Here is a 22770-nt window from a genome sequence, read left to right as displayed (position 1 = left end):
ATATTAGAATACTCATTTTTGGAAAATAAGAAGAATATTATATAACATTCTTTTTTTATTATTATGTTCCTACATACTTTAACCATTAAACACGGAAAGTAATCAGATTAGAAATTGTAAATGAAACCTCAAAATTCCCTACAGAAAACTGGGTGGAGAGGGGGGAACGGAGTGTTTGAACACTTACGTTCCGTCCGTTCGTCTAATAAAATGTAACAACCTGAATAACACACACTTGTAATTGTTGTATCATCATGAAATTTAGCAATTATATGCAGATTAGAAAACAATACGAATATTGTGGTACCTTCGAGCTGGTGATATTGGAATTGGGACCTTGGACTGCCTACTACTAAACATATCGAGTTGTGCTCATTACATTCATTTTATAATTGTGTTTTGTTTATTAATTTATAGAACATAGTAGAACTCAAGCGCTTTTTCAAAACTTAGTTACTGAAGAAATACGTCTGTCCACGATGGTAGTTTAATATTATTAAAGCAGCATTTGGTTACATTTAAGTAATAATACTCACATTATCTCAGTTCAATGAGAATTCTTGAACTCTAGATCTAAGTTTAAAGATCAATTATTTGTTACAATGATAAGACCTTACTAGCATACTACTAATAATTGCTGATTTCACTTAGAGTTAGAACTTAGTTTATCAAATAAATAAAAGGCAGCTTGAAATTATTTATAATAAGCTAAAAGTTGTAACGTTGTATCTGACTTTACAAAATATTAATTCACTTCCACTTTAGACAAAGAACAGCGTTATGTACCGCCATGTAATGTATAATATCTCGCAATTGAGGAGAAAATTGACATAAAACTTTCATCATTACTCAAATAAAACAAACATAAGACAGAATTTCTTAGATACTATAAACCTGATATCGTAATTGTAAGCAACTGCTATCACTAATATTAAGTATCGCTGCGGAAGTGTTCACTTAAAGTCACGAAACAATAATAAAAACGAAATAAAACTTTAATAATTCTTTTATTAAATCAATATTGAATTTGGTTGAGATTAAAGTGTTAAATAATGATTAAGAAATTTGTATTATTGTTTTTTTTATTTGTACTAAATGTGAGTGGCGATATATCAAATTATGAAGATGATGACGATGATTTGGATCCAGTGTTCAATGACATTTTTGATGATTTTTATGATAGTGTTTTTGGACATAATTATAAAGAAAGTGAAAACTCTAATAGTGAAGGTAATATTAAAGTGTTTGATTATATTACTATCAGTTTCAGGCATATAGCAAGGTAGAAAGTGTTGAGGTACTGCGCTACCTACATCCATCCATTCTCATGATATTGCGAGTTGAGTAGCTGAACTGAAAAGATGACTGAAAGAAAATCTCTCTTCTATCTTTATACAGGATGGAATTGTCAGCACCACTTTAAATGAAACCACAGTTAACTACTCTATAAAAGCCTAATATAATTCAGAAAAAAAATAATTCCCAAAAATGAAAAAGTTATTTTTTCAAACAAAACAAATAATAAAATTATTGTTTTAAAATAAAATGCCATTTGTAAAGTATAACATAGGCACGCACACACTTACCTGTCAAAGCGGCAACGTCGCACACGTATGTGTGCGTCACACGAAATACAGGTATGGATAAATATCGTGAAATGAAAAAAAATTCTACGTCCAAACTGTTGAGATACCTTGATTAATTTCTTTAGTTCTGGGTTTGAAATATTTTACCCTATATGCAGTTTCAGTATAAGGAGCGCTGCCTCTTCCACCCTGTATATAATAAAAGGATAGAAAAGTCAATTACCAGGCTTGATGGTTTCAGATGAACAGCCAACATTTTCTAATGGCGCTTGGATATGCGGAAACTGTTCTAGCATTGATGAATCAAAACTTTTGTACGGTGAATCACTTGAACTTGACTCTAATGGCAATTTTAATGGATACATAGAAACACAAGTAAGATAATTTTCCTTGTTACACTGTATCCCAGAAAGAATTCAGTGCCAACTTATTTTGTTTTGATTTGGGTAGGTGAAGAAACCTAGTGCTAAGACACTCTGGTCCCGTCCAATTTTCGAAACATTACGTGTTGAATGGCAGAGTTCAACTCCGGGCTCTGTCTACCAGTGATGGAATATAATAATAATTTGAATATAATCATTCTCCAAAGTGATGTGAAATAATTAGGAATGTAATTACATAAGTGTACGACGGTCCCAAGTACCTATTCTTATTTATGACAACTACCACACATTGGTATGATAAATTTACTTACTTTTATATTTAATACGATATAAATCCGATATAAACTTTGTTTTCAGATTGGTTTCGCCCTGAACAATATGAGATGTATTTCGATACAAACTGACGAACGCAATGCAATTCGTCGTGTTTCAGGCTCCTGTGTAGGCGATGAAGTTACTTTGGGCGTTTTAGCGGCGTTTAATATGGATATAAGAATATACGGTTAAAAATGTAAATATTTTGTAATAATCAAGAAAAACTACTTTTTACTTTAGTGCTTGTAAGCCCAATAACTCCGTTGCTGTATTGTGTTTTCTCTTTAACAACTAGCGGACCATCGCTCGAGGCTTCGCCCGCTATTTTAAATAATTACACAAATATTTATTTACTAATCTGAACAACTTTCATGTGCATTAATAACATTATCATTTTAAAGATAATATTATTTTATTAAAAAATAAAAATTCAGCTCATTCAATAAAATAATAATAATAAGTGGTATTAATTTTTTCAAAGCACTTTCATTGACATAATATTTTTAATTATGAACCGATTTCAATAAAATAAACACTAAATGTTAAAATAGGTTTGTCAAAATGTAAAACACATTACATTGAAAATGTTACATTGAAAAATATCCTCGATAACAGATTTTCTCATAGAGGTAAGTATATGACGTACAGACAGCGATCCTTTACTATTTCAATTATTATTAGTATATATTAAAAATACATTTTATTGTACTAAGACTGAAATTGTAATTTTTCTTGATAAATGTATAATCTAACACAACACAATTCGAACCTGTAGTTTCTGAGATTAGCACGTTCAACCAAACAAATTGTTTTATTATTTTTTTAATAAATATTTTCTAACACTCTCACAATACATCGACATATATTCCTCCCAATTAAAACTTCTCGGATCGAAAGGGAACGTTTCTCTATCATTTGGAGATAAGCTTTTTGCTAAAGCCCTCGTTCTTGTCGCCGGCAAACTCCAGTTGTGCTTAGAGAAGTATTCCAAAACACCTCGAACTTGATTCATTTTATTCTGTATTTTTTTATATCTGAAAAATTATTATTAGTTGTTTTCTATTAAATAATTAAAAAAATAAAAATAAATAATCACAAAATTTACTGACCTACAAACTCATGAGACATGCCTTAATATGTGATTGGCAAAAAAAATAAAAAAGCTTTGTGGAAAAAAGCGGGATTACACACCTAGGTTTTTTTCCTTTCACTATCAAATATAAATCAGCCACATTCACTGGTAATGTTTCGAATATCAACGTTATCAAGTTCCATATTGTTTTAGAGCTCGTTAAGTACACATGCGGTGGGAAGTCATCTGAAAAATATATGTAAGCTTTTTTTAATTATTTAAAATCTAAAATTTTCATGAGTCAACATTTTAAAACAAATAAAATATATAATAATACAGCTTTTATTTTACTGAAACTAAGGGCTATAATTTAAGGAGTAGTCATTACAAGAAAAAAAAACGTGGCGCGTTTGAACTTTAAGAACAATGGTTGTATTAACAACGTAAATAAGAATTAACAAGCGTATAAGAATTTCGACGTAGCTTGATGAGAACGTAGGCTCAGGAGTGAGAGCACTTGGATAGTTTCCCAAAGGCGCGGGTTAAAATCCCGCTTGCTTAAAATTTTTTATATGTTTTCTAATGAGTAATAATGGTTGTAGGTTTGATCCATTGTCAAGAGAATGGGTCATGAAAATGAATCTCTGCTCGATCTATATCGATTCCATCTATATGGAAAATATATCACATAGTGTCTTATCACTAGCTTATCTCGATACCTATCCCTATACGTAGGATACACTGAAACTGAAAAACAAAACAGATCTTTCTTTTTTGAAAATTATAAGCACCAGACATATATATATATACACAGACATATATATATATATATATATATATATATGATTATAAGACTAATAATAAAAGTAATTAAATGCTATTAAATCCCGAGATTATAAAATATATATAAAAAATCTTAATAGTATGATAAAAAATATGAAATAGTTCTAAATATTATGTTTATTTTGTTTCTTACAATTTTTATGTTTACTACTATGCTGAATAATGGAGTTGATGAAAACTTGTGTGGTCAACGGATTCTCTCTACTACTGGTACAATTGAACACTTCTACGCCGTTTTTACTGAAAGACATGGAAACAATTTTTACCTAAACTATAAAACAATTGTATTATATGAAAGGAAACATAACAGAATCTATATTTTTCAATGTAGTTTCAAAACGTAGATTTTTTTATTAAGCATGTGTCCATTTTATTTTCTTACAGAAAAAATATGACATTCGTATATGATACGAGTACATGTATATCATTCTATATATTTTAGTAAAGATTTAAAAAATATTACCCATCACATCTAACAGCAGCCACCATCATTAGATTAGCCACATAGTCTACAGGTATGATATCGTACACATTCTCAGGCTTCGAAAGAAGACATCGGATCCACCCATTGCCTATCATCATCAAGATGGTATTTACAGCAAACCAATTATCCAACCAACCAGCAATGGGTTCTGATTTACTGCACGTTACTGTCAAAAGCGAATAGTGATTCATTTTCTAATTCCTATCTTGTTTGTTGTTATTGTTCTAACAAAAAACATTAGAAATATCATTCATATTATATATTAGAAATTAATAATATAATTCATTAGTAATCATTTTCATACATAGATCTTTTGATCTACTATCACTAATCTAGTTATCTAATACAACTAAAACAAACTTAAAACTTAAAATAAACAAAATTACTCGCTGATGGTCTGATGATAGCCGTAGGTATATTGCCATGTTGTTCTGCCACTAAACTCTCTGCCACAGCTTTGGTGAATGTATACGTATTTGGTCTACCCTCTGGGATAAAAAAAATATAATTATTATATAATTTATAATAACGCACCAGTAGCCTACAAACACTAATAACCGACACCTTTTTACTTTAGAAAATAACGATAGTAATTTCTAAATTTAAACTACTAAGCTAATTGCATGTTATAAACAGACATTGAACAGTTCACGAGGCCCAGCAAGCTTTGCATTTGTGTATGTGATCACTAAAAGTACAGCCAGAAAAAGACTTTTAAGCACAAAAATTATTATTAGATATCACAAATTTTTATGTTCCAATTTTTCTAAACCGAACATTGTACTCTCATAAATTTTACTATAGTCTAATGTTTCGTTTGAGTTGAAAAGCGACAACTGATTTTCCGTGACTTTTTTTCTCTCTTTTACTGGTCACATGTATACTTAATACATTAAAATAAGTAATACAAAGAACTACCGCCGATGTATACGCGAGGCAATCAAGAAATTGGCGGCAGTTTGATTTATTTATATTGCTTATCATTTGACAAACCTTGATTATCCTAGTTTTCCAATGGAATAACACTTAAAATATATTTTTATATGAAATTACTAACCCAGTAATTTTTGGAGTTGATCTTCCGATACTCCAGCTTTAATAATTTCTTGAAGTATTGTTACAGAAATAGGTGGTTCATACAATTTCTCATCGAGCCCATCACAATATTTATTAATAAATGCTGTTGATACATAGACTAACGCCTGAAAATATTTTACTAAATATTTAATACATAAGTGCACGACGTTGCCGCTTTGACAGGTAAGAGTATGCGTGAAAAAAAAAATTCTTTTTCATTTTTGGGAATAATTTTTTTCTGAATTATATTAGGCTTTTATAGAGTAGTTAAAACTGTGGTTTCATTTAAAGTGGTGCTGACAATTCCACTCTGTATATATATTTTATGGAAAAATATACATTTTACACAGCATTAGGTAGAGATGTAACATTAATTAAAGGAATACCTTTATATATTTCATGCTATGACAAAGATTGAGGACACGTTGTGTACCATTAACATTAACATTCGTAGAAACATCAAGAGGCTCGTCAAATTTTACAGTTGCAGCTGAATGGAAGACTATGGAGACCTGTAAAAAAGATTTTCTTTTTTAGAGAAACAGAGAAAAACTAGTGTTAAGACAATTTGTTTCCCACTTTCGAGACATTGCGTGTTAATTTCTTTTTCTTCCTGGCAAAGCGCGGGGTTCAGTTCTACTACTCAACACGCAATGTCTCCAGAATTCGACAGCAAGTGGGAAACGGAGTGTCTTAACACTAGCTTCCCTCTGCCTATCCTGCTGTGTGCGGGATACAGCGTGAAGCAGATTTTTTGTTATCAAAGCTGTCGCAAACTTACATTATCTTGTAATATACGAATATCTTCGTTTTTAATTCCTAATTGTGGTTTAGAGATATTACCCGCGATAGGTACAATTTTTTGTACGGCGTGTGGGTAATCATTTCTCAGTCTGCTGAACAGCTAAAAAAAGAAGAAAAAGTATTTTAGTTAGTTTAATTTTACAATAATATATTTTTAGCTCCACGCTTAGTCCAAGAGAAACGCGTTTATAAAAAAATAACCAGAGAGAGTAACTATGCTATGGTAGATACAATAATTTTAGTAAGCTTATACATAATGTCACAGTATGTATTTTGAAAATAAGTTGTAAAATATATGTTTATTAATGTATATGTCATCGTAATATTATAAACATCGTCAATTTCTTTTTTTCGTGATAATTTAATCTATCGATATATTGTATATTTTTAAGCCCGGATTGGTCGCTTTTACGGCAGAACCGACCAATACGTGACCACAGAGGTAATAAGAGATTTACTTTTTTAGGTATTCAAAAATTAAAATTAATTAAGAATCAAGTCTATACAACTTTTTATGTAGCCGCGCAGTGTATTTAAATATTTTTTTACATCTATATTGAGACTACGGCAGTAGTTTTGGAACTCTGTGGTGATTTGTTCATTTGACAATGTCGGTTTACAAAATACCGATAAATTACAATATCACGGGAGATTGTAAATATAATTATATAACGAAGTTTATAAAATTATGGCTGTCTGTAGCTTTGGAAATCGCGATGTCGATGAAAACTGTTATTATTCGAAGGACTACGTGTATTAAATACAGTAACTTTTACAGTAATATTATTGTCGTGTTTATGTGACTCATTGTTGTTCCTTGATATAAAGTGTATTATGTATAATACAATGTAATTTATTTTGTTTGTCATGACATAGCTGGTAGTTAAAAATTATTAATACCTGAATGACAATAAAACTTACAGTAGTATTCAATTACAATTTATTTGCTATATTTACCGGTTGATCCAAAATCTTTTTAATTCTTTGGTGTACATCGCTTTCTCGATTTTCTCGTATTAAAAGATATACTTTGTTGATTCCTGGACAGCTATATAGTATTTTTTCTAAAAGGACCTGTAATATATACATTACATTACATATTATTTAATATTTCATCCACTTTAATAAAGTTGTATGTGGGTTAGTGGAAATAAATATCGTTTATATAACGGGGTAAGCAGAGAGAAACTAATATTAAGATATTCCGACCTCACCTTTCCGCTTGTAAGCAAATTACTGTGGTTTTTAGTGCGAAATTAAACACGGGAACGGGAAAATAATAATAAATCGTTGCACTAAGTGCGATTATCATTTTTAAAGATCCAGAACCACGATAGCCTCAAATCAAGGCAAAAAAACATTTATAAATATTACAAACGCAAATATGCATCATTATAAATAGCCTTCAGAGAGTTCGACTAAAGATAATAATTAAAGCGAATTATTTTTACTTTCTCGCCCTGGAGAGCAAATAAGTAAATTTTTTCTTCAATCAGTTTTTATTAGTGGAAACCACATTAAAATCCGTAGTGTTCTTAAAAAGATTTAAAAGTACATAGATAACTGCTGACTAACATGAAAAAAATGTAATCCAGAAGATTTTGATATAATAACTGTATACAAAATGTATACCTATAACAATAATATTACATTATTAAATTGCATTATTTAGCGCGATTGCCATATTAATTTATTTATTTAAAACTCAACGGAACTAGCCCTGTCATACGAAATTTCATACTCCTACAATTTCAATTGTAAAAAAGCCTACCTTCCCCAGAAATCCAGTAGCACCAGTTATAAACACAGATTGACCATCGTAGCATTTTGCTACCGGCGTGTGTATGAAACGCGCACTAACGCCGCTAAAACGTTGTTTAAGACGAAACATTTATGTAATTAATGAATGACAATGAAGTGAACACCTTTATATATACCTACTGCAGTTGTACTTGTGTTATAACTGTATGCTTATAAGTTGCGGTATTGTAATAACCATTTTTTCAATGTTCTGTATAAGAAATGTGAACCAACGAAATGTGGGTGATAGAGGGTGTTTGTTATATATTTATCAGACGCGAAACAATAAATTGTATTATTCTATGTCTAAAAAGGTTATCCGGAAAAGAACCGGAGTTACCGACATCGCTCGCAGAATTAGTATCTACGTTGAAATGGCAATGGGCTGGACACATCTGTCGAAGGACCGATGGCCGTTGGAGCAGACGAGTCCTTGAGTGGAGACCGCGGGTCGGCAAGCATAGCGTAGGGCGCCCTCCAGCTCGATGGACCGACGACGATGTATTAGATATTCCCAGAATTCAACAAGAAGTACAAGTTCTCAATAACAAAATTGAAAATGCAAAAATCATTAGACACGATGTCATTGTCAATCAGCTGTCACATCTGTCATTTATAATGTGATTGAATTTAATCGGTTGAGGATCTAAATTATTTTTTAAATTTTCTCCACTTTAATTGACATACAATTAATTATTATTTGCTATTCTAAAATAAAAAAAAATTACAATTTGTTTAGACCATTCTCAACTCTTTACATTTAAGCCAAAAAGTTTCAGTCTCCTTTATTAAATTATATGACGTAAATGGTGTAGTACTTTATTTTAAAAATATCTGCAACGCACATAATTTCAAAAAAATAACATTTTTAATAGTCATTAAATTAACGTTTGTAAAAAATCTCAACCATAAAATGCCAAAATATTCTTAGAAAATGTTTATGGTCAAAAGATATGATTCTCAGAATAGTTTTACTACCTAATTCTCGCTGGTTTAGCTATTTTATTTAATTATTTTAATGTATTTAAATAGCAGGTTGATACACAGATTACAAATGTAAGGTGCAATCATAAACTCAATTAGAGTTTAACAATAATTATAATAATCTATCATAATCACTCGCACTATTGATAACAAGTACACAAAATGAATCACTAAAAAGTCACAAATGAGTTGAATTTTATGTATGTGTGTGTGTGTGTATGAACGAGAGTGTGTGTTTGAAAACTGAAAATAATTTCATTAATATATTTAATAAATATTCTTATAGTTGAACTCTCCTTCACCAATTGCTTTATTGCCAAGTTTTTGTTGCAAAAACTAGTATTTCGATTATGTTAATATATTCTATAAATACACATTACTTACGTAATTACTTGGCTACTTATGTAGCGACTACGTGCGTTCTAGTGCGCTTATGGGGGACACTGTAGGGTTAGTCTTTGTTTGAAATATTATTTGAAATATTATATATATAAATATTATATTATATATACCATACGCACCTAATAGATAAAATCTATATAATTCTTGTGGGCTTACTTTATATTTAAGATAAATTTTACAAACCTCGATAGCAAATATCGTGGTTTATGGTATAAATATTATATAATTGTTATTTCCTTACAATTGACAAGAAAATTTTTTAGAAATGTATTAAAAAATGGTAACGTACATGGCTAGAACCCGTGTATCTTTGAAATCGATAGAAGCATTTAATAACTTAAACTATACGTTTTTATCATACTAAAAAATTAAAAGCCTATAAAATTTACCTTTTTTTTTTAATATTTTCATACCTATAGGTAGAGCGAAATAGTATGGAATGGACCTACACACTAGCTGTAATGAACGCTACATCTAGTTCTTATAGAGTTGTCGTTTCACGGCCATGACTGTTACTTACTATATCGATATAGATACATGTGTGATACAATATTATATATTACATTAATAGTCGATGGCCAACGGAGCACTAGCAACCTTCTTAATCATGAAGAGACAATTTAAGAATTTACGTATAGGGTCGCTACCCGGGGGTGATCGCCGGGGCATGTCTGGAGCTGGCGCTGGGCATGACAGCATGCGGACCGCCAGTGGCTCTCCGTTGAACAGGCGGGCGGGAGTCGGGGAAACCGAAAATGTCACAGCCGATTCTCAGGGGAATGGGGTAGGAACGAATGAGATTTTGCCGAGAAGGGAATCTCCTGTCGAAAACTCGGCCGGTCCATCCGTGGGGACCACGATAAGTTCAACAACTGCAGGAAAACAAAAGTGGTCACAAGCTGAATTAGAAGAATTGATGTACTGTTATTATAAGGCTAGGAGTGAGGGTGGAGGATACATTAGAAAACTTGAAAATATTTACAGTATTTTATTTAAACATATATATTAATTTGATTTATTTATTTACTAACTTAACAAGTGGAAGGGGGGGTGGGGGTGTTTATATTAACGAGAATATAGTGAATGCCTTTTTTCCTGAGGGTCTCGGGACGGGGCATTTATTAAAACCGACTAAATCGTGAAAAAGTTGAGAAACTAATATATTACATTATAAAAAAAGGTTTTTCAAAGAATTATAAGTAGACTGATAGTGTAGTGGAAGATAGTGTGCATGTATATAGTGCCACATATGGTTTAAAAAAATATGAAGTTTTAGCGAAAACGTAAGTAATTTATATAAAATCTAAAAACCTTTGTAGTCCAGTAGCAGTGTGTGTGTGGCACAGTTATGATTGTGGGTTCGATCAACATTCGAGAGAAATATTGTTTAAATTATTTAAATTTCCCCGCTCTGGTAATCGCGGCGGTAAGTTCAGTCATTTAACACGCAATGTCTCGAAAATGTCTCTTTCCTTTGCCTACCTCGCTATGGGGGAAAAGATATGAAATCGCTTTTTTATATATTCAAACTTTCAATTTAGCTTTTTAACATTACGCATTCTTTACATTTTATAAAATATATAATGGGATATATGTTATCGTTTTTTCCTTATTTAAAAACTTAATATTATGGGAGTTTGTCCAACCGGTTTCGTAGAAGATATTATATATCTATATATATTAGATATTATATAAGGAAAGAGACATTTTAAATAAACATTTAGTGATTTTCATTCAAGCGAAGAAATAAAAATATTCAGCCGACAATAGATAACATTTCACATGTAAAACAACGTGTGACACGCGATAGCCGTGGCTTCGATTTACACTCAGAGAATTGCTTATAGTATTAGTAAGACAAAAGGCAGATATAATCTTCAATTCTTATATATTTATGTAATAGACTAGTTGGCGTCCGCAACATCGTCTACGTAAATAATAAAACATTCAGTTCTAGTTTTCCCCGTTCCCATAGGAATATTAAGAAATCCTTTCTTAGGCCTTTATTTAAAACCGGTCTCAATTCTGAGATCGATATCACTCAACAGGCAATATCTTGAAAATGTAGTGGTGCGTGGGAAATTAAATATTTTAAACTAGGTTCCCTCTACCTTCCCAGCTGTATGCAGGATACACCGTGATGGTAAAAAAATATGTATATAATCTACAGGAGTGCTTCAGTAACAACCACATTGATCCTGGAGCCATCGCCGCCGATATGGCCGATAATTGTTGGTAGTGTCGCAGGTCTACTACTTCTTTTCCTTATAAATTTGACGCTTTATAAGGTACGTAATAATTAATATAATAAACTTGATATCGTAATTGTAAGCAACTAGCTATCACTAATATTAAGTATAACTGCGGAAGTATTCACTTAAAGTCACAAAACAATAATATAAACGAAATAAAACTTTAATAATTCTTTTATTAAATCAAGTGTTAAATAATGATTAAGAAATTTGTATTATTGCTCTTTTATTTGTACTAAATGTGAGTGGCGATATATCTAATTATGATGATGATAACGATGATTTGTGAGAGTAATATTGTAGAGTAAATAAGTGAAGGTAATATTAAAGTATTTGATTATATTATTATCAGTTTCAGGCATATAGCAAGGTAGAAAGTGTTGAGGTACTGCGCTACCTACATCCATCCATTCTCATGACATTGCGAGTTAAGTAGCTGAACTGAAAAGATGACTGAAAGAAAATCTCTCTTCTATCTTTATACAGGGTGGAATTGTCAGCACCACTGTAAATGAAACCACAATTTTAACTACTCTATTAAAGCCTAATATAATTCAGAAAAAAATAATTCCCAAAAATGAAAAAGTTATTTTTTCAAACAAAATAAATAATAAAATTATTGTTTTAAAATAAAACGCCATTTGTAAAGTATAACATAGGCACGACCACACTTACCTGTCAAAGCGGCAACGTCGTACACTTATGTGTGTGTCACACGAAATACAGGTATGGGTTAATATCGTGAAATGAAAAAAAAATCTACGTCCAAACTGTTGAGGTACCTTGATTAATTTTTTCAGTTCTGGGTTTGAAATATTTTACCCTATATGCAGTTTCAGTAAAAGGAGCGCTGTAAATAATAAAAGGATAGAAAAGTCAATTACCAGGCTTGATGGTTTCAGATGAACAGCCAACATTTTCTAATGGCGCCTGGATATGCGGAAACTGTTCTAGTATTGACGAATTAAAACTTTTGTACGGTGAATCACTTGAACTTGACTCTAATGGCAATTTTAATGGATACATAGTAACATAAGTAAGATAATTTTCCTTTTTGCACTGTATCCCAGAAAGAATTCAGTGCCAATTTATTTGTTCTGATTTGGATAGGCGAAGAAACCTAATGCTAAGACACTCAGCTACCGTCCAATTTTCGAAACATTACGCGTTGAATGACGGAGTTCAACGCCGGGCTCTGTCTATCAGTGTTGGAATATAAAAATAATTTGAATATAATCATTCTTCAAAGTAATGAACGAATAAAAAAGCTCAGGTTCAAAGCATTAAATTTAGTAGACCGGTGGTAAATTATGTGACTAATTAAGCATGTTGTCCCAAGTATTCTTATTTATGACAAATACCACACATTGGTGTGATAAATTTACTTACTTTTTTATTAAATACGATATAAATAACTTTGTTTACAGATTGGTTTCGCTCTGAACAATATGAGATGTATTTCGATACAAACTGACGAACGCAATACAATTCGTCGTGTTTCTGGCTCCTGCGTAGGCGATGAAGTTACTTTGGGCGTTTTAGCGGCGTTTAATACGGATATAAGAATATATGGTTAATAATATAAATATTTCGTAATAATCAAGAAAAACATTTTTTTACTTTATTGGTTGTAGCCCAATAATTCCGTTGCTGTATTGTGTTTTCTATATAACAACTAGCGGATCACCGCTCGAGGCTTCGCCCGCTATTATAGATAATTACACAAATATTTATTTACTAATCTGAACAACTTAGTTATGTTGCCTCATGGCGTGAGAACGGTACAGGTAGGCGCCTAATCAGCGTTCGGCGTATGTAACGCGAATCCCCTCATGCCATGGGAAACAAACGTAGTGTTTTAGTTTTAATTATTCTATATTTTATTCTTTCGTCGATTAGAGCATGCACTTCTGCTCGGTCGATTCACTAGTTAAGTTAATTTTAAGTTAGTTATAAGAACATATACCTTTGTTCTTATTTTAATTACAGTAAATTTAAATTTAACTTTCTTAGTTATTTTTAAAAGCCTACCCGTAAACATGTCTACTTTCATGTGCATTAATAACATCATCATTTTAAAGACAATATTTGTTTATTAAAAAATAAAAATTCAGCCCATTTAATAAAAAAAAAATAATAAGTGGTAATAATTTTTTCAAAGCACTTTCATTGACATAACTTTTTTTATTTGTGAACCGATTTAAATAAAATAAACACTAAATTTTAAAATAGGTCAAAATGAAAAAGAATACACATTCTGTTACATTAAAAAATGTCCCCAGTAACAGATTTTCTCATAGAGGTACAGACAGCGATCCTTTATGATTTTAATTATTATAAGTATACTAGTGGACCCGGACGCGGCTACGCCTGCTTAAACTATAAGAATTTTTATTAAATATATTTTCAGTTTTCAATAGAATTAGTAAGAAAATATATGCTTAAATAATCAAAATAATAATTAGAGACATATTATTAGAAAAATTATCTGAGAAATTGAAAACCAACATAAGAAGTAAAAGTAACTAAAGGATATTCTTAATATTAGAAAAAGTACCTAGAACCTGTGCCTTAAAACTACCTAAAAATATTTTTTGCCAGCAATATCAAATAAAATAAGAAGAGAACCAAAGTGTATTTTAAATTAATTATAAACAGCAAATAAAGTTCGAAAATATATTAAAATTTATAAAACCATCAACGTCATCTGCCCGTTCGCGTCGGTCATACTCATACTATGCCGCCCGAAGGCTAGATCATTGCGAATCAGTGACATCTTAATTATTTATTTAATAGAATGTTACACAGTTAACTATAATGTCAATCTAGATAAAATGCTAAAAGTGACTATTATGTTTATTTTCATAAGGATGAATATCAAAATGTCGCGGTAACGGTTGCGTAGCGACGCGACGGTTGTTATTAACATGGCAGAATAAATTGCATGTCAAATTAGAAAGTACTTTAAAATATATTAGTATATATGTGTAATGTAATGTCATATAGCCTATAGCACTTCTGAAGAAAGCAGCTTTCATACAAAACAAAAACAATGAAAATCGGACCAGTAGATCCAGAGATCTTAGCGTTCAAACAAACAAACAAACAAACAAACAAACAAACAAACAAACAAACAAACAAACAAACAAACAAACAAACAAACTCTTCCGCTTTATTATATTAGTATAGATAGATATAGATATTAAAAATACATTTTATTGTACTAAGACTGAGATTGTAATTTTTATTGATAGATGTATAATCTAACACAACACAACTCGAACCTGTAGTTTCTGAGATTAACAAGTTCAACCAAACAAACTGTTTTACTATTTTTTTAATAAATATTTTCTAACACTCTCACAATATATCGGCATATATTCCTCCCAATTAAAACTTCTCGGATCGAAAGGGAACGTTTCTCTATCGTTTGGCGATAAGCTTTTTGCTAAAGCCCTCGTTCTTGGCGCCGGCAAACTCCAGTTGTGCTTTAAGAAGTCTTCCAAAATACCTCGAACTTGATTCATTTTATTCTGTATTTTTTTATATCTGAAAAAATATTATTAGTTATTTTGTTTTAAATAAATAAAAAACAAAATATATTTTATATAAATTTTCAAATCAAATTTGGTCCTATGCAACACAGATTCAAGAATTTAAATTTACTGACCTACAAACTTAGGACAACAAAGACTTTTAACAAAAGCTCTTATGGAAAAAAGCGGGATTACACACCTAGGTTTTTCTCCTTTCACTGTCAAATATAAATCAGCCACATTCACTGGTAATGTTTCGAATATCAACGTTATCAAGTTCCATATTGTTTTAGAGCTCGTTATGTACACATGCGGTGGGAAGTCATCTGAAAAATATTATATGTATATTATGTATGATTTTTTAAAATAAAAGCATGAAAAACAAAATTAGAAAATAGATCTTTCTTTTTTGAAAGTTATAAACACAAGACTGTAACGCTTACTTAGTTATGATTATAAGACTAATAATAAAACTAATTAAATGCTAAGTGGGTTCAAATCCGGGTAGATTATAAAATATATAAAAAATCTTAATAGTATGATAAAAAATTATGAAATGGTTCTAAATATTATATTTATTTTGTTTCTTACAATATTTATGTTTACTACTGTGCTGAATAATGGAGTTGATGAAAACTTGTGTGGTCAACGGATTCTCTCTACTACTGGTACAATTGAACACTTCTACGCCCTTTTTACTGAAACACATGAAAACAATTTTTACCTAAACAATAAAATAATTGTATTATATGAAAGGAAACATAACAGAATCTATATTTTTCAATGTAGTTTCAAAACGTAGATTTTTTTCATAAGTATGTATCCATTTTATTTTCTTACAGAAAAAATATAACATTCGTATATGATACGAGTACATGTATATCATTCTATCTATTTTAGTAAAGATTTAAAAAATATTACCCATCACATCTAACAGCAGCCACTATCATTAGATTAGCCACATATTCTACAGGTATGATATCCATGACATGCTCAGGCTTCGAAAGAAGACATCGCAACCACCCATTGCCTATCATCATCAAGAAGGCATTTACAACAAACCAATTATCCAACCAACCAACAATGGGTTCTGATTTACTGCATGTTACTGTTAAAAGCGAATTGTTATTAATTTCCTCATTGTTATCTCCTAACAAAAAAGCGCGTAAATCACCAGCTCAAATTATCAAAATAGAAAATTACACATAACATAATTACATTACAAAATAATAGTATAATTCATTATTAGTCATTTTCATATATAGATCTTTTGATCTACTATCACTAATCTAATTATCTAATACAACTAAAACAAACTTAAAACTTAAAATAAACAAAATTACTTGCTGATGGTCTGATGATAGCCGTAGGTATATTGCCATGTTGTTCTGCCACTAAACTCTCTGCCATAGCTTTGGTGAATGTATACGTATTTGGTCTACCATCTGGGATAAAAAAACTATAATTATTTATAAGATACACCTTAAACTGTACCTTCATGATGATGATGATGTGTCGTTTTAGTTAAATATAAACTGTACCGTTATATCATAAAGAACCTGTTGGCCCGCGATTTAATTTTCTCTTTTTTATTCCTTGTTTACCTATATACTTAAAATTATTAGTACAATGAACTACAGCCGATGTATATGCGAGGCAATTGATAAATCGGCGGTAGTTTGATTTAATTATATTGCCTACCATTTTGAAAGCTTAATTATCCTAGTTTCCTAATGGAATAACACCAAAAACATAAATAAATAAGTGATGAGTACCCAGTAGTTTTTGAAGTTGATCTTCAGATACTCCAGCGTCAATCATTTCTTGAAGCTTTGTCACAGATATAAGTGAATCATACAATTTCTCATCGAGCCCATCACTATTTTTATTAATAAATGCTGTTGATACATGAACTAACGCCTGAAAAAATGTTTATAAATATAAATATTTATGCTACTATTTAGTTAACTAATATATTAAATTGGATAAACAACGGATACAAAATATTTTTAGAAGCATTTTATTTATTTTATTCAGTTTGACATCATAAGGTCATGAGAATTAACTTGTTTTTACCTAATTTCAAATCTATTTAGCAATTTAGTATGTAAACCATTTCCAACCATCATGCAGTAAGAATAATTTTAAGAAACTTTTTTTCTGGGAAAATATACAGTTTATTTAGTTTAGTTCATTTTATTGTAAGTTGTACATCTCTACTGCTATGTATAGATGTACAACTTATTGGAAGAATACCTTTATATGTTTCATGCTATGACAAAGATTGAGGACACGTTGGGTTCCATTAACGTTAACATTTGTAGAAACATCGAGAGGCTCGTCAAATTTTACTGTTGCAGCTGAATGGAAGACTATAGAGACCTGTAAAAAAGTTTTTTTTTTAGATAAACAGAGGGAACCTAATGTTAAGACAATCCGTTCCCCACTTTCGAGATAATCCGTGTTAAGTGGCAGAACTCAACGCCGCGTTTGTTCTTATCAATTAGTATTAATGAGAAAAGGATAATTATAATTTCATCGAGTGGAGATCGGACTTATTACTTGGATTAAACCACGCTTCCTCGCCGTTATCGGTCAGTCCCTTGAATAGGTTTTGTGATTGTGCGTTCAAAATTATATAAAATTTATTTAATTTTTAAACAAAATTTCAGTAAGAACTTTTATTTTATTGAAGTTGTCGTAAACTTACCTTATCTTGTAATATTTGAATATCTTCGTCTTTAATTCCTAATTGTGGTTTAGAGATATTACCCGCGACAGGTACAATTTTTTGTATGGCGTGTGGGTAATCATTTTTTAGTCTGCTGAACAACTAAAAGATAATTTTTTAGTAATACAATCATAATTATTTTTGTTTCACGCTTAGTCCGAGCGTTTATAGGGAAGTAGTAGTAACCTGAGAGAGTGGTGCGCCAAGCGCCTATATAAATAAACATATAATTCATGTTTTTTTATCAGCATATCCAAAAAATAGTTAATTCGAGAAAAAAGAAAATGTATTATTTTTCCTATTTTTTGTATTGTTTTCTTATTTTATGTTATTTTCTTTAATTAGAGACAATACCATAACAGTGGGTTAATGAAAATTATTAATCAAGAGCCTCATTCTCTTAAACTCACAATCATTACAATAATTCAATCACAATTTGTTTAGTATATTTACCGGTTGATCCAAAATCTTTTTAATTCTTTGGTGTACATCGCTTTCTTGATTTTCTCGTATTAAAAGGTATACTTTGTTGATTCCTGGACAGCTATACAATATTTTTTCTAAAAGGACCTGTAATATATACATTACATATATTATTCGGCCACTTTAGTAAAGTCGTATGTACATTAGTGGAAATAAATATCGTTTATATAACGTGGTAAGCGGGGAGAAAGTAGTGTTAAGTAAACTATTTTTTATTCTCAAATTGTTATCATATCCGTAGATAAAAGAATTAGGAATTACATTACAACAAAATTCTATTTTATTTTTTATTGATGCTTGTCCTTAATTTACTTTTATAATATTATATACATATATTATATATAATATGACATACATATATCAGCGAGCACGTCCTCCTCATTTTTGCTGAAATAATGATTATTTTCTTTATTTGTGTTGTTCTGTCTTAAATTTACTTTTTACTTTTGTGGTTTCAGTACTTTTTACAAGGTTGACCATAGTTTTTATAATTTTTTTCTTTTCTTTAAAAAAATATTAGGGTCTGACATACTTCATCTATTAATTTTAATTGTTGGTATATATATTATCTTTAGAGTAGGTTCTATCGCCAGCAACAAACCAGGTGAGTGTAAAAGATCACATTTACAAAAGTGATCTTGGTGCTATTATAGTAACTAAGCAAAATAAACTGTTATTGATTAACGAAACGTGATTATTATAGATCTAAGTCTTATTAGCATATGACTAGTATTTTATTAAACAGCAGAATATCGCTTATTTTCACCGCCCCATATGCTAAAATTGAATAAAATATTTTTTTTAAGAAAATATAAATAATTTATGGATACCCACTACCTACACATTATAGGTACCCACTGGGTTAGATTTTCAATCAATAGATCAACTTGTTAGACCAAAAAGAAAGTATGAAATTGATTTAAAGCTTTCTTAACTATTTAAAATTTTCGAGATTACGGTCATGCAGACCGACGCACGACCGCCCAATGTTAATAATGTATCTCCGATCTCCAGTTAACGTCAATCTTGGATTTTTTGACATGTCTATCCAATCACTAACCTGCATGCCGTCCTCCATATCTGTCTATTTCAATCTATGGTTGCAATTTATGGATTAGGATTGATTATTAACATCGGGCGTATGGATAATAATTAAGATGAACTATTTTTAAAAGCTTTTATTTAACTTGCAATGTATGTATGTGGGTTCGGGTGAAATCTTAGAGCTCAATTTTGAAGTAGATATCGTCAACCGATTGAGCTAAAATTTTGTATACACGTTTAGTTTGGATGACAATGCACGATAAAATATGTGACGTCATTCTAAATGTAATATGGCGGACCATGCAAGATGGCGGAATTGTTATTTTTAATGTACTTCTACAATATGGGTATCAAATGAAAGGGCTCGTTGAGAGCAACTCGAAAAATAATGTGATGTCATTCTAAATTCCATAAGGAGGATATCGAAGATAGCCGAGTATCTATTTGGTCTACTTCTACAATATAGATATTAAATGAAATGGGTCGTTGACCGTAACTCTAAAAATAATGTGACGTTATACTAAATCCAATATGGCGGAACATCTAAGATAGCGGAATAGTTATTATTTATGCACTTCTGCAATATGGGTATCAAATGAAAGATCTTGCCAAGAACAATTAAAAAAATAATGTGACATTACTTGAAATCCAATAGAATTGACACGATTCAAGTTTTTTGTGCTTTCATATAATGAAAGGTTCGTACGATGGAGCTAAAATTTTGTATACACGTTCGGTTTGGATGACAATGCACGATAAGGTTTGTGACTTCATTCCAAATACAATATGGCGGACCATCCAGGATGGCGGAATAGTTATATTTCATGAACTTCTATAATATGGGTATCAAATGAAAGGGTCACGTCATTCTAAATCCAATATGGGGGACCATCCAAGACGAACGAATGTCGCGTTAATCAATATTTAATTAAATTGAAACTTTAAAAATTGAAACTTTTATGATTTTACATAATTAAATTAGTACCAGTAAATTTACACAAGTAAATCGCGCGACAAACTTTTATGATCATATAAATTGTGTATTTTCAAATTTTTATTTTCTTCTTTATAGAGCGTTTATATAAAAGCTTTTTCTAAAAATGATTTTTTGCTTATAATTTATTACTTCTCCGCCCTGGCAAGCAAAGCGAAAAGCAACAAAGACAGCGCAACGTTGAACTACGCCATTCCGCCGCTATTGACAATCCGCAATCTCAACTTGTAACATGATATGCACGTAAGTTTCCTATATATAATGGAAAGCACATTAAAATCCGTAGCTCTCTTGAAAAGATTTAAAAGTATATCGACAACTGCTGACTTTATCGATTACAATTTTTTAAAAAGAAAGATGCAAACCGAAACCGACACAGTATGAAAACACAATATATACCCATAACAAGAACAAGCAAGTTATGCAATGCAAACAAGTCGCGCGCAGGTCGTGTCATGCGAACTTTCATCTCCAACTATTTCAATTGTTAAAAAGCCTACCTTCCCCAGAAATCCAGTAGCACCAGTTATAAACACAGATTGACCATCGTAGCACTTTGCTACCGGCGCGTGTATGAAACGCGCACTAACGCCGCTAAAACGTTGCTTAAGACGAAACATTTATATTATTAATGAATGACAATGAAGTAAACTCCTTTATATATACTACTAGCGGACCCGGACGCGGCTTCGCCCGCTTGAACTGCACGAATATTTATAAAGAGAGAAAGATAGTTTTGTACTTGTGAATAGTTGTAGTGTGAATAACCACATGCACACTTCATATGTGAAACGGTCGATGTCGCAAGAGTGCCGTTAGCACTGTCGCAATTATTAATTATTTTTTATATTATTGATATTGCAGTAAGATTGTAGTGGCATTACCTTGGCATAGACTTCAACATTATAAAAACTTTTTTTAATTTGTTTTGGTTTAACAAAATCAAAGTACGTTTTATTTAATGTAATTTTGTATTATTTTTGTATTTTTTTTTACTTTTCAGTTCCTTGTTTGAAGTCGGTTTGTTTTTGTTAAAAAATAATTTATTCAGTTTATTTTGATTATTTAGGCTCACAATGTCATACTAATTCAATTGAAATCTGAAAATAATTTCATAAATATTTTTAATAAATATTCGTGTGAACTTCACGTGTAAGCAAGCAGCCTTCAGAATTTAGTGGAAAGTGGAGAACGGAGTGTCTTAACACGAGGTTCTCTCTGCCTACCCTGCTCTGTGCGGGATACAGCGTGAAGCAGATTTTTTTTAAGCAGGCGAAGCCGCCCGGCTCGCTAGTTGTGTATTAAATATAATAGCTATCATACATTGAAAGCTACTAATTTTGTATTGTTTGCCTGTTAAAACGTATCTTAAGTTTATCTATTATTATTATAGTTTTTGACAAGTTTTTTTCAAAAACTAGTATTTCGATTATGTTAAGATATTCTATAAACACACATTACTTACGTAATTATTTGGCTTGCGTTTTAGTACGTTTATGGCGCAATATCTTGCAAATTCGAAGGAGAGGCCGAATAATGAATAATTCAATTTATTTAATATATTGATGGAATGTCTTAACACTATATTGCCTCTTATATCTTCTCTTCTTCACAGTCATGATAGATTTATGATGTCAAAATAAGTTGAAGCGGGTGTATTTGGTAAATATTGATTGATGAGTAATTTGACGATACAATAGTGCTTAAAAAATTACCTATTTAAATAATAAAAAACAAAAAAACATGTGGTCCTAACGGAAAATTACATATAAAGAATTGTTTACAAGCCACTAGCTAATCTTGCGGAGGAAATGTGTTGTCTGTTACGAAACTGCTATAGTTTGGATGGGGGACACTGTAGGGTTAGTCTTTGTTTGAAATATTATTTCGCACATAATAAAAACAAAGACTATACAATTCTTGGGCTTATTTTATATTTAAGATAAATTTTACAAACATCGATAGCAAATATGGTATAAA

General features: G+C 30.9%; 4 protein-coding genes and 1 pseudogene across 11 annotated transcripts in view; 3 read left to right on the top strand and 2 right to left on the bottom strand.

The window, feature by feature from the left end:
- Positions 1-12583, top strand: part of LOC146528574 (integrin alpha-PS3-like) — a 33996-nt gene extending 21413 nt beyond the window's left edge. Inside the window, exons 20-21 of the mRNA XM_085203485.1 lie at positions 11921-12038; positions 12355-12583. Coding sequence (XP_085059611.1) covers positions 11921-12038; positions 12355-12438 — 202 coding nt within the window. The 3' untranslated portion in view covers positions 12439-12583. The remainder of the gene's footprint in view (positions 1-11920; positions 12039-12354) is intronic.
- On the top strand, positions 175-2749 carry LOC146528576 (uncharacterized). Its single transcript, XM_085203498.1, has 3 exons — positions 175-1230; positions 1828-1961; positions 2327-2749. Exons 1-3 carry the CDS (start codon positions 1053-1055, stop codon positions 2474-2476), a joined length of 462 nt encoding a protein of 153 aa, XP_085059624.1. The 5' UTR covers positions 175-1052; the 3' UTR covers positions 2477-2749.
- On the bottom strand, positions 2789-8931 carry LOC146528575 (putative fatty acyl-CoA reductase CG5065). 6 transcript variants are annotated; one of them, XM_085203486.1, is made up of 10 exons: positions 8336-8927; positions 7522-7638; positions 6542-6664; positions 6147-6272; positions 5741-5885; positions 5070-5171; positions 4663-4849; positions 4333-4439; positions 3476-3620; positions 2791-3318 (listed from the first exon to the last, which is right to left on the bottom strand). In XM_085203486.1, exons 1-10 carry the CDS (start codon positions 8453-8455, stop codon positions 3099-3101), a joined length of 1392 nt encoding a protein of 463 aa, XP_085059612.1. In that variant the 5' UTR covers positions 8456-8927; the 3' UTR covers positions 2791-3098. The 6 variants fall into 6 exon arrangements, with proteins under 6 accessions (XP_085059618.1, XP_085059612.1, XP_085059615.1 ...); XM_085203489.1 differs by having other exon boundaries at positions 2792-3318; positions 8709-8926; XM_085203490.1 differs by having other exon boundaries at positions 2793-3318; positions 8733-8925.
- Positions 12584-12766: 183 nt separating the features above from the next.
- Positions 12767-14006, top strand: LOC146528573 (uncharacterized; annotated as a pseudogene). Its single transcript, XR_014879116.1, has 2 exons — positions 12767-13038; positions 13430-14006. The product of XR_014879116.1 is annotated as an uncharacterized LOC146528573 (transcript).
- A 1152-nt stretch (positions 14007-15158) lies between these two features.
- LOC146528572 (putative fatty acyl-CoA reductase CG5065) lies at positions 15159-22621 on the bottom strand. Of its 2 annotated transcripts, XM_085203495.1 has the most exons (11): positions 22256-22621; positions 21291-21890; positions 18723-18839; positions 18249-18371; positions 17795-17920; positions 17314-17458; positions 16882-16983; positions 16460-16646; positions 16130-16236; positions 15738-15864; positions 15159-15551 (listed from the first exon to the last, which is right to left on the bottom strand). In XM_085203495.1, the coding sequence occupies exons 2-11, from the start codon at positions 21408-21410 to the stop codon at positions 15332-15334; spliced, it is 1374 nt and encodes a 457-aa protein (XP_085059621.1). In that variant the 5' UTR covers positions 21411-21890; positions 22256-22621; the 3' UTR covers positions 15159-15331. The 2 variants fall into 2 exon arrangements, with proteins under 2 accessions (XP_085059621.1, XP_085059622.1); XM_085203496.1 differs by lacking the exons at positions 21291-21890; positions 22256-22621 and adding an exon at positions 19108-20012.
- Positions 22622-22770: the final 149 nt, after the last annotated feature.

Source organism: Heliconius melpomene, chromosome 19 (genome assembly GCF_056956725.1).
Source record: "Heliconius melpomene rosina isolate 202511_hmr_F chromosome 19, ASM5695672v1, whole genome shotgun sequence".
NCBI classification, from domain to species: domain Eukaryota; kingdom Metazoa; phylum Arthropoda; class Insecta; order Lepidoptera; family Nymphalidae; genus Heliconius; species Heliconius melpomene.
Note: the sequence above shows the minus strand (reverse complement) of the source record. Positions and strands in the feature narration are given on the sequence as shown.

Excerpts from the sequence above, each read along its gene's own strand:
- LOC146528572 (XM_085203495.1), bottom strand. The coding sequence starts at position 21,410 with ATGTTTCGTCTTAAGCAACGTTTTAGCGGCGTTAGTGCGCGTTTCATA. Across the intron at positions 18,372-18,722 it reads AAAAGATTTTGGATCAACCG|TTGTTCAGCAGACTAAAAAA; the intron begins GTAAATATACTA and ends ATTATCTTTTAG. Across the intron at positions 17,459-17,794 it reads ATAGCATGAAACATATAAAG|GCGTTAGTTCATGTATCAAC; the intron begins GTATTCTTCCAA and ends ACATTTTTTCAG.
- LOC146528575 (XM_085203486.1), bottom strand. The coding sequence starts at position 8,455 with ATGTTTCGTCTTAAACAACGTTTTAGCGGCGTTAGTGCGCGTTTCATA. Across the intron at positions 4,440-4,662 it reads GCTGCTGTTAGATGTGATGG|TAAAAACGGCGTAGAAGTGT; the intron begins GTAATATTTTTT and ends CATGTCTTTCAG. Across the intron at positions 3,621-4,332 it reads TAGTAGTAAACATAAAAATT|CTTACATATATTTTTCAGAT; the intron begins GTAAGAAACAAA and ends AATTAAAAAAAG.
- LOC146528576 (XM_085203498.1), top strand. The coding sequence starts at position 1,053 with ATGATTAAGAAATTTGTATTATTGTTTTTTTTATTTGTACTAAATGTG. Across the intron at positions 1,231-1,827 it reads TGAAAACTCTAATAGTGAAG|ATGAACAGCCAACATTTTCT; the intron begins GTAATATTAAAG and ends TGATGGTTTCAG. Across the intron at positions 1,962-2,326 it reads ATGGATACATAGAAACACAA|ATTGGTTTCGCCCTGAACAA; the intron begins GTAAGATAATTT and ends CTTTGTTTTCAG.